This window comes from Ranitomeya variabilis, chromosome 1 (genome assembly GCF_051348905.1).
Source record: "Ranitomeya variabilis isolate aRanVar5 chromosome 1, aRanVar5.hap1, whole genome shotgun sequence".
In the NCBI taxonomy this organism is placed as follows: Eukaryota; Metazoa; Chordata; class Amphibia; order Anura; family Dendrobatidae; genus Ranitomeya; species Ranitomeya variabilis.
The window spans coordinates 209,975,888-209,987,911 of NC_135232.1; the positions used below are offsets into that span (position 1 = coordinate 209,975,888).

General features: G+C 41.8%; 1 protein-coding gene across 1 annotated transcript in view; it reads left to right on the forward strand.

The window, feature by feature from the left end:
- The window catches only part of SPRING1 (SREBF pathway regulator in golgi 1), a 32,152-nt gene extending 27,305 nt beyond the window's left edge, over positions 1-4,847 (forward strand). Inside the window, exon 5 of the mRNA XM_077292372.1 lies at positions 2,260-4,847. Within this exon, the coding sequence (XP_077148487.1) occupies positions 2,260-2,343 (84 nt within the window). The 3' untranslated portion in view covers positions 2,344-4,847. The remainder of the gene's footprint in view (positions 1-2,259) is intronic.
- The last annotated feature ends 7,177 nt before the right edge of the window (positions 4,848-12,024 follow it).

Consider the following 12,024-nt stretch of genomic DNA (forward strand, 5'->3'; position numbering starts at 1 on the left):
CAAAGTGGTTCTTCGTCCGGTTCCTTCTTTCCTACCAAAGGTAGTTTCGGCTTTTCACATCAATGAGGACATTATCCTCCCCTCCTTGTGCCCTTCCCCGGTTCATCCCTTGGAGAAATCTCTTCACAAGTTGGATGTGGTCAGGGCTATCTGGATTTACCTCGCCAGAACTGCCTCTTTTCATCAGGCCGATCCTCTGTTCGTCGTCTCGGTAGGGCGTCGAAAGGGACTCCCCGCCTCCAAGTCCACAATTGCTCGTTGGATCCGTTTGGTGGTTCTGGAGGCACACCGTGTCCAAGACAAACAGCCTCCTTTGGGGGGTGAAGGCTCACTCTACCCGGGCTGTGGGAGCTTCCTGGGCAGTTCGTCACCAAGCTTCGGCCTCGCAGGTTTGCAAGGCCGCAACGTGGTCATCCATTCACACCTTTGTCAAATTCTACAAGGTGCATACTCAGGCTTCCGCGGACGCGAGCCTGGGTAGGAGGATACTGCAGGCAGCGGTTTCTCACCGGCCGACCTAACTCCTCTTTTTCTGCAGAATATCCCGCACTAGGGACTGCTTTTGGATGTCCCATGGTTACCTGTGTCCCCCAATGAGGCGAGAAAGAAAGAGGGATATTTTGGTTCTTACCGTAAAATCTTTCTTGGAGCCTTCATTGGGGGACACAGCACCCTCCCTTGAAGTTGTACCGTGTTGGCCAATGGGCCGTTGTTGTGGGTTGGTACATAGGTTGAGTTTTATATTACCTGTTCCTACTACTGCTTTTGCACCAACTGAGTTGCCTGGTGCCTGTCGGAGGGTGTATACTGCCGGGGAGGAGTTACTTCTTCTTTATTTGTATAGTGTCAGCCTCCTAGTGACAGCAGCATACATCCATGGTTACCTGTGTCCCCCAATGAAGGCTCCAAGAAAGAGATTTTACGGTAAGAACCAAAAATTCCTCTTTTACCATGAAGGCCTGCTGCACAAAGTCTCCTCTTAACACTTGTTGTAGAGATGTCTGCTGCTAGAACTCTGTGTGGCATTGACCTGGTCTCTAATCTGAGCTGCTGTTAACCTGCGATTTCTGAGGCTGGTGACTGGGATAAACTTATCCTCAGAAGCAGAGGTGACTCTTGGTCTTCCTTTCCTAGGGTGGTCCTCATGTGAGCCAGTTTCTTTGTAGCGCTTGATGGTTTTTTGCCACTGCACTTGGGGACACTTTCAAAGTTTGCCCAATTTTTTGGACTGACTGTCCTTCATTTCTTAAAGTAATGATGGCCACTCGTTTTTTTCTTTACTAAGCTGCTTTTTTTTTTTTTTGCCATAATACAAATTCTAACAGTCTATTCAGTAGGATATCAGCTGTGTATCCACCAGACTTCTGCACAACACAACTGATGGTCCCAACCCCATTTATAAGGCAAGAAATCCCACTTATTAAACCTGACAGGGCACACCAGTGAAGTGAAAACCATTCCCAGGGACTACCTCTTGAAGCTCATCAAAAGAATGCCAAGAGTGTGCAAAGCAGTCATCAAAGCAAAAGGTGGCTACTTGAAGAACCCTAGAGTATAAGACATAATTTCAGTTTCACACTTTTTTGTTAAGTATATAATTCCACATGTGTTAATTCATAGTTTTGATGCCTTCAGTGTGAATGTACAATTTTCATAGTCATGAAAATACAGAAACAACTTTAAATGAGAAGGTGTGTCCAAACTTTTGGTCTGTACTGTGTGTATGTATACTCTTTTTTTAAAATAAAAAAAAATAAAAAAGTTTCCTCCCTCTTTACAGATTAAAAGGTGAACATATTTTGGTTGCTGTAAAAGTCCAAATTACTGTTATACAAAATTTAACTTGTATGGTAAACGCTGTAAATTTTTTTTTTTTTTTTTCTCTTCCCCATGCAAATGCATTTGTAATATATTCACTATCACCAGTCAGAATAACCTATGAATGTCCATCGGCCATTAGAATGGTGTGACTGTCCAGTGTTGGGTGCGCACAGATGGTATTTGAATAGAAGCGTTCATACATTTCTTGCCAAAAGTCTGCAATTAGTGAAAACGATGCCCTGTTTGAATGTTGGATAATGGGTCACTTGATTGCATGATTTACGACGCGCTCATTTTGTATAATCCCAATCCTTGCCATGTGACTTCTGTGTCTGTAAAGTCTGCCCTACAATCTTCCTAGTAGTAATATGAATATAATTTTATATCCACATTGCGGCATATAATAGACTTAAATTTATTTATTTTTTTTCTCTTTAGAGTGTACAACATGAAAACTCCTACAGAAACCCAATTGCCAAGTTCTGCTATGGTGAAAACCCCCCAGAACTTCTCCCCATGTGAGCAGGCCTGGAATTACTGTCCAGGAGGTAGACTTGATGCTGGACATGTCCTACAACAATGCAATGACAGAATCTAGTGTTCAGGACTTTGTTACAGAAGACTACGGGTACCACAAATGCAGACCAAAGTGTAACACCTTCTGTCTATACAGTTGTAATTGCAGAATCTTAGTTGCAGATAATGTCTATATGTTCTGGTATGCACCGGGTGCAGCATAGAAACCTCAGAACCCTCTGCGTGGGGGTGTGTGGGGCACACTTACAAAAAAATATCTATTTTTCCTACTCGGCAATGGTGGTAGGGGTAGGTGAATTATTTCTCTGAAATTGACTGGCCTAAAACAAAGTGATGGATCAACACTCTTGAGTGGAAAACAACACTCCGAACGAAATTTTGGCATGTTTTCAAAGTACCTCCAGAAATGCTCCTAATTCTGTTTCCTCTCAATTCTGACATCAGCAGCTGTGTAACAATGTCTCCTACAAAGCAACCTAGAATCCTTTAGTACAGAACTATTGTGGCGCCTGTGCAGTCCCATGTCTCTTTCTGCTGGGCCACAAGCTCGTTTGCCAGCATAGTGACATTCTGGAGATATTTCGTATGCACACAATTTCTTGCTCCAAAAAACTACCTATACACTTTTCCCTCATGTGCAGAAATGTTCCTTCTGTATCGAAAAATGCATGCTCTACACTCGGTGGTGACTTGTGAACCCACTTTCTTGCCCCTTAGCTCTATAGTCAGTGACCTGGCCATATGTTCACAGGAGGATGGTGTATAAAATTATTAGGCACTAGTGATGAGTGAATATACTCGTTACTCGAGGTTTTTAATCGAGCACGCTCTGGTGTCCTCCGAGTATTTTTTTTTTTTTTTTTTTTTTTGGTGCCGCAGCTGAATGATTTACATCTGTTAGCCAGCATAAGTACATATGGCGGTTGCCTGGTTGATAGGGAATCCCCACATGTACGTATGCTGGCTATCAACCAGGCAACCCCCACATGTACGTATGCTTGCTAACAGATGTAAATCATTCAGCTGCGGCACTAAAAAATACTCGGAGGACACCCGAGCGTGCTCAGGGAAATCTCGAGTAACGAGTATATTCGCTCATCACTATCAGGCACACAATTTCTTTTTCTTAACACTTGCACAACACAAAAATGACTCCTTGGACTTTTGGTCACACTATGTGAAACTTCTCTGTAGCGTGTGGAGCTGAGAATGGGAAAAATGCAATGAATTAACTTCAGTTTAAAATGTTGTTCTTGGTTTTTGAGCGTGTTTTACATCTATAAAAGAAAAAAAAAAAAAAAATGGTCCGTACTCGGTATAGCAGTTGAGGAGGTGAATTAGGAGAATTAAAGGTGTTGTCCACTAGTCGGGACAGACCCTTAGGGTACTGTCACACAGTGCAATTTTCGTCGCTACGACGGCACGATCCGTGACGTCGCAGCGTCGTATGATTATCGCTCCAGCGTCGTAGACTGCGGTCACACTTTGCAATCACGGCGCTGGAGCGATGCCGAAGTCCCCGGGTAACCAGGGTAAACATCGGGTTACTAAGCGCAGGGCCGCGCTTAGTAACCCGATGTTTACCCTGGTTACAAGCGTAAACGTTAAAAAAACAAACCGTACATACTTACATTCCGGTGTCTGTCCCCTGGCGTTCTGCTTCTCTCCACTGTGTGAGCACCATAGCCGGAAAGCAGAGCGGTGACGTCACCGCTGTGCTCGCTTTCCGGCCGGCAGGCGCTCACAGTGCAGAGAAGCTGAGACGCCGGGGACAGACACCGGAATGTAAGTATGTACTGTTTGTTTTTTTAACGTTTACGCTTGTAACCAGGGTAAACATCGGGTTACTAAGCGCGGCCCTGCGCTTAGTTACCCGATGTTTACCCTGGTTACAAGCGAACACATCGCTGGATCGCTGTCACACACAACGATCCAGCGATGTCAGCGGGTGATCAAGCGACGAAAGACAGTTCCAAACGATCTGCTACGACGTACGATTCTCAGCGTGATGTCTGATCGCAGTAGCGTGTCAGACACAGCGATATCGTAATGATATCGCTAGAACGTCACGAATCGTGCCGTCGTAGTGATCAAAATTGCACTGTGTGACAGTACCCTTAATCTTTTTACAATAATGACACTTATACCTCTGGCGTCATTCAAGTGGTGTTTCGCTGGGAGAGAGTCGACATTGCCGGAATGGTACTGGAGGCAAGTATTTTTAATGGTTTTAAAAGGGGGAAATGTATGGATGGAGACAGTGTTGTCCAAAGTAGTAGACAACCTCTTTACCTCTGAGAATTCTCTAGCAAAATAACTAATCTTTTAGAGATTATCGCAAAGGAGCAATCTCTATTATATCTGATTTTGTATTGAGAACTAAATCCCATTATTTTCTTCCCTTTTTGTTTTGTATTTGTGTGATTTTTGGATAACTTATTAAAATGTAAATATTTTGCTGTATTATATTAAAATAAATTTTGACTGGATTCAGGTGTCTGAGAAATGACAAAGACTGCTGCTACATCAGAAGAAAATCTAAAAAAAAATCTAACAAATTCTGACATATTTTATATTTTCTACATGAACTTTACATGCATAACACTCTTGAGACATCGCACGCATCATAGCAATGATACTATGCAGGATGATATTTGAGCGTTCTCCAAAATGAAATGACTGATAATATGCTGTAATAATGTCATTGAGTTCAGGGCACAATTTCTAAGCAGTTATTTGATGTTTTAAAACTCGCAGTCCATACCAGACACCTAGTCTTCGTGCACGGACCTCCAAACACTGATGTCTTTCAGACGTCCGTCTTCTTGTTCAACAGCCTGAATAGAGCTTACTGAAAGGTTGCAGCACAGCTAGTCAACAACCTTTTCCGGTGTGGGTCCCTGTTTGTTTTCTTTTCCTGCACTTGTAATAATAATATCCAAAGGGGTCCACCAGAACGCTATCCTATGTCAAGCCCTGACTGTGCTACATCCGGGTGCAGTGCTGAACAGTCAAATCAGTAGTGCATGTGATTTTTATCACTAGAGGGCTAATAAACCTACTTCCAGATAGTTGAGCATATTCATGAGCTCTGTATATTCCCGCCCCCAAAACAGAACTGGCAGATTTCTATGTATACTGTGCATAGGCAGAAAGTATCAAATCAAAAGTGATTTTATGAAAATGGCAGCACCCCAGTAAATGATACGTTTCTGCAATCGGGGTCTCCTCACCTGCATTGCTGCTTTCAGATGGGGTAGCAGTAACCTGGAGACAGACTCAACATAAACTTCTTCCCATCTCTTGTGGGGGCAAGGACCTAATGGCTGAGAATTTTGGAAGTCAGAGCTTTAGCAACTATGTTCCTGCACATTCTCACTAGATCAATAACCATTGTATCATGATGTCAAACATCACCTTCTGTCTGTGCTTCCTTTACTCTAGTATACAATGACAAAAAGACTAGCCCTTCCAAGCAAGTGTGAACAGGTGCCAACTAGGCGCAGCTACCTCCATATACATTAAACAAAAACTTGCACTCTGTAATGCCAAAGCATGTCAATGTGAAATATAAATGGCAATACTCTGCCCTTCAGCATGTGGTAGATTTTAATTGCAGCATACCCATAAAATCAGACTTGGAAGAGAGGTATTTACTTCTACCCAGGAATTCAGACTTCAGTCTTATAGAGGTATGCACATTAGACATGTTGGGATCCATCAGTTTTGATACAACCTTTGATGTGCATGCTTGAATTGGCCAAATTATGTGCTAAGCTATATCTATCTACTCTAGTATAAGCTGAGAATTTCAGCCCATTTTTTAGGCTGAAATTGACCCTCTCGGCTTATACTCGAGTCATTCCCAGGGGTCGGCAGGGGAGGGGGAGCGGCAGCTGTCTAATCATACTCGCCTGCTCCTGGCGCGGTCCCTGCACGTCCCTGGTTCTCCGGGCGCCGGCAGCTTCTTCCTGTATTCAGCGGTCACATGGTACCGCTCATTATAGTAATGAATATGGACCCGACTCCACTCCCATAGGGGTGGAGCCGCATATTCAATACTGTAATGAGCGGTACCATGTGACCGCTCAATACAGGAAGAAGCTGTCAGCGCCTGGAGAACCAGGGCCCGCGCCAGGAGCAGCTGAGTATAACAGGGGCATATTCACCTGTCCCACATTCCACCGTCGGCGCCGCTCCATCTTCCGCTTCCTCTGCAGTGACGCTCAGGTCAGAGGGCGCGATGATGCGATTAGTGTGCGTGCCGCCCTCTGCCTGAACAGTCAGTGCAGAGGACGGGGGAAGACACAGCAGCGCTCAGCGGTGGAACGGGAAAGGTGAGTATAGCAAGTGCCGGGGGCCTGAGAGGCGAGTATGTGATTATTATTTTTTTTTTAATCGCAGCAATAGCATATGGGGCAAATATCTCTATATGGGGCCATGTGCAGTGTTATATGGGGCAAATATTTCTATGGAGCAACTTATGGGGCCTTAATCAACATTTATGCAGGATTATATGGGGCATATTTTAATATGGAGCATCTTCTAGGGCCCATCATGAACTGTATGGAGCATTATATGGGGCGCCTGATTCAATATGGATTTTTAACAACACTTAACCTACTGATGTCTTAATTAATTTTACTTTTATCTATTTATATTTTTGACATTTACCGGTAGCTGCAGCATTTTCCACCCAAGACTTATACTCAAGTCATTAAGTTTTCCCGTTCTTTTTGTGGCAAAATTAGGGGTCTCTGCTTATACTCGGGCCGGCTTATACTCGAGTGTATATGTGTGTGTGTGTATATGTATGTATATGTATGTATATATGTATGTATATATATATATATATATATATATATATATATATATATAGTGTATGTGTCCCGATTCTAACCCATCGGGTATTCTAGAATATGCATGTCCCCGTAGTATATGGACAATGATGATTCCAGAATTCGCGGCAGACTGTGCCCGTCGCTGATTGGTCGAGGCAACCTTTATTTATCAAGAAGCGGTGTTGCTATTCATATTTCATAGATTTCAAATTGACATGCTTTAGCATTAGAGTGCATATTTTTTTGTTTACTCTATAGTATAAGCCTGCACTTTTTTTTTTTTTTTTTTTATGGGACCCCCGGTAATCTTAAAGGGGCGTTCCACCACTATGATATTGCTAACCCCTGAATTGGTCATTAATATCAAATTTATTATCAGTTTTTTGCAGCTATTTAGTGGTTTTCCTTATACTACAGGTTCACCCTCTTATTGAATAGGTTTCACACTGTAGCAATATATGGCAGGAGATACTAAGTAGTGTATAAAGCAATGGTGTCCCTCTAGTGCCAGCAGAGGTCAGGTATTAATGTGATTTGGCAGGGCTGTCAGACCCCACACTGACTTGATTTCGAACACTTCTGAGGATATGTCGTCGATTTCAAGTTATTGTTAAATCTCTTTAATGTCTTAAGCTAGCACCTAGACCAGAACGATTGAGACCCAATGCTGGAGAAGAGCTTCCCCTAGTACTCTACATATATATGTACCCCGAGAGAGAGAGGATCTGCCACTGAAGGACATGAAATCTACAAAATGAAAGGGAGGAGTCTCTCCCAACACATCGGTAATTTCCTGTTCTCGGAGAAGGAAACTACTCCCTGGAGACAATTGTGGGAAAGCAGGGTCCATTTTTATCTTCTGTCTCTATTTTATGCTGCAAATCTATCTCGCAGAACTCTTACACAGAAACCTTCCCCCATACACATTCCAAGTTCCTGACATTCTGGATCAAACTAGACCCTTACATACAACTCAAAGCAGACTCCTATATAGAAAAGAAATACCAGAAATAATAACCTTGTATAGTCAATGAATATAACTACAAAATATAACCCTCAAAAAATATTCATCAGACCAACTTTTTTTCAAAAAAATATTAATTTTATTTTAACAGAATCACAACAATATCACCACAAAAAATTCATATACTTGAAGTCTTTATTGATATTGACAATTTGATTAAAATAATTAAAAAATACTATAATTTTTTTTTTTAAATATATATAACGTATAAAAAATGTGTATATATCCTGTATATGCAGTTTATAGGGATCAGAATTTCATTAAAAACTATGTATGCGCAGGGCATACTAAAACTGATTGGCACAAATAATATAAAAAATAATTATATAAATATATGTGATACTAAAATTAATTGGCAGCAATAAATAATAATTCTTATGAACATGGGATAATATATAAAAAAAATGAAATTCTGTAAACCGCATATACAGGTTATATACACATATATTTTTTATACGTTATATATATATATATATATATATATATATATATATATATATATATATTTAAAAAATAAAAAAAATAATATTTTTTTTGAAAAAAGTTGGTCTAATGAATATTTTTTTGAGGGTTATACCTTACATACAACTATCTGAGTCTCACTAAACTGTTTCTTGCTTTTTTTTTTTTTTTTTTTTGCATAAAGCCCACCCGCATTTAATTAAAGTGGAAACTTATGCTGGACACCATGTGTGTGCTCTGTTGATTCTCCAAGCTCATTCTTCACAACATCTTTATTCCGGCCTTGCACATCAACTCCGGTGGGCCCATAGGGCCCACACTATCCAGGGAGATCTTTGTGGGAGTAACTTCTTGTCACCTTGGAAGCCTTTATTGTAGTGCTGCTGACTTTCCATGAAGTCTGCCGGCCGCTGTACAGATTGAGACTGCGCACGTCAGGTGTGCCAGATGACTATGGGCATGCCCTGTGATGTCAGGAGCACTCTGGAAATGAGATGAGTTCCCGGCGGCGCTGCTCTGATCCATCAGCGGTGCAGGTGACATAAGCAGTGGTGATCAGCCTGTGAGGCGAACCTAATAGAATTGAGTTGACTCCAGAATGGATGAGCACACAGCCTTCAAAGGGGATCATTTAGAAGTAGTGAAGCGGAGAACCTGTCCAGAGGGATCTCCTGGAAAAGTCAGATATCATGGATTATAGTAACAGATGTAAGTTTCCAAGGATGGGGTGTACATCTCGGGGACCTCCTTGTCCAGGGTCTGTGGCCAGAAGTGGAGAGATCCGGTTCTTCCAACCTGAAGGAGCTTTTGGCTGTGAAATGGACACAACGATAATTGCCTCTGTCTATACATGACCACCATTTAAGAAATCAAACAGGTTTACTGTGTCCTATATAAATCATCAAGGGGAAAAAAATCCAGAGTCTTCATGACAGACCAATTGAATCCTCCGGATAGCAGAGTCAGTGATTCACATAAGGTAGAGGGGAGGGAAACTATAAGGCGGATATTCTAAGTGGTGTCCAGATAAAGCAGGGAAAATGGACACTCAATCAGAAGGTGTTAGAGCAGATTGTAAACCAAGGAGAGGATCCCCAGAAATAGATCTCTTTGTGGGCAAGCAGAACAGGAAAGGAAGGAAGTTCTCTCTGGATCCCAGGTGAGGTCTGCAACCAGTGTATGTGGTCCTGCTCAAGTGGAATTTCTATCTAGCCTAGCCCAGATTGCATTGATTCCAGCAGTTCTGAAGAAAATCAGAGGATAAGGCAAGGGTGATCCTATTAGCCCTGTTATTGCCTAAGAGACCATGGCTCTCGTGGATAAGAATGATGACAGTAGATCCTGGATCTACTGTCACAAGGCCCATTTCTACATTCTCAGGTATCCAGACTACATTTGACAGCCTGGAATTTGAAAGGGAGCTGCAGTAATGTTGCTAAAAAGCATTATTCTTGTGGCCTTGACTTTGGCCCGTAGGGTTGGTGACCTTCAAGCCCTATCAATTGGTCCAACATTTACTCGAAACCTGGAAGACAGAGAAGTGTTAAAAAAAAAAAAAAAAAAAAAAAAAAAAAGCAGATCTGACCTACTCCAAGGTCGCCTACAAGCTCCACAGGAATCAGGAAATCGTGTTTCCTTCTTTCTGTGCTAATCCTAGGACCGTGAAGGAAAAGGAATCCACAAAGAAAAAAAAAAATGGTTCCAGCTTCTTGTAAAATGTAAAACTTTAATCCAACATGGTAAAATCAGAGAAACTCCTGGGACAACACCATAGCACTGTATGAGGCAAGCGACGCGTTTCGACCGACACAGCGGTCTTTGTCACAAGGACCTCTATGGTTACTATGCATAAGCATCGCTGACCCCCGATCATGTGACGGGGGTCGGCGATGCGCTCATTTCCGGCCCAATGGCCGGAAGCGCCGGTTAAATGCCGCTGTCAGTGTTTTGATAGTCACATTTATCTAGTTATAGCGGTAGGTGAATCGCGATTTCACTCGCCGCTATTGTGGGCACATGTCAGCTGTTCAAAACAGCTGACATGTCCTGGCTTTGATGCGGGCTCACCGCCGGAGCCCTCATCAAAGTGGGGGTTCTGACCTCAAAGACGTACTATCCCGTCTGAGGTCAGAAAGGGGTTAAAGGACTCACCTGATATACAGTATTCTCCAGGTCTTAATGCGACTATCTATCCACTTAACCACTGCAGATCAGTTATCCCAAAAGTCTATCATTGTACACAATGAAGGCTAGTGATTGATTAGATATCATGGTTGGCTATTTTATTCCTGTTTCTCAGAATTTTCAAATTAAACATTTAAAATAAAAGTTGTGCAATTTTTCAGTGCACTTTCTGGAATCACTACCTCTGCTTTCTGTGCATTTAAAGGGAACCATAGTTGTTGAAATTCTGCTGTCAAGAATTGGTGTTACTCATTTTCGGCTCTTTGCTTGACTTAGAACTGACTACTACTATCTATTCATGTTCCATCTGTGGCTTTCACCCATTATATGTCCACATATATTTTTAGTGTCATTGATGAAAGTCACCCATACAAGTCTATGTGTCTATGAAAATAACAGAAAGCACACTTATGACATTCGGCTGCTGTGATTAACATTGCCACGGATAGGTGAAGCTTTGCAATTTATTCACTGATGGTGAATACTGGAACCCTGACCAAAGTCTGACAAAACAAATCCAAAACAGAAACTCGGACTGTTTTTTTTTTTCTTGCATATGTGAAAAATCACTGCAATATTGTTTTGTTTTGTAAATATGAATGAGGCCTTACGGTATGTCCACAATTTTCCATTGTGTGGCAGCAAAAAGAGTTTTTTTTTCGTGTTTTTTTTCGTTTTTTTTTTAAAGATTAATTACAGTAAGTTGACAAGTCTTTTCAAAAGTTGCAAAACGCTTTATTCTACAAATTCTTACAATTCTTTCCTTGAGTATAAAATTCCCCTTTAAAGTGTGTCACAATCAAAATTATGACATGGTAAATACCCATAGACTAGGATTTACTTTGGGGGGAAGTGAATCCGGTAAGTATTAGATCTCAGCTACATTCACTTCTTGTTTTCCGACACTTCAGAGTATAATGCATTTCCTAAACTTAAATAAATAGAATCACGGCAGCGCTAAGAATTATGTATCACATGGGCACACATGGTGCGGGGCCTGAAATTCGCCTCTCGTAGAAGACTGATTAATTTGCTTCTAAGCACAATGGCTGCACTTTTCCTGTCCTCCTATTCCTGCCAAGTTCCACATAGTTGATTAATGACAGGGACAGATTTTCAGGTTCATCCTTCCTGCATTCTCCCACGTCTGCTTGT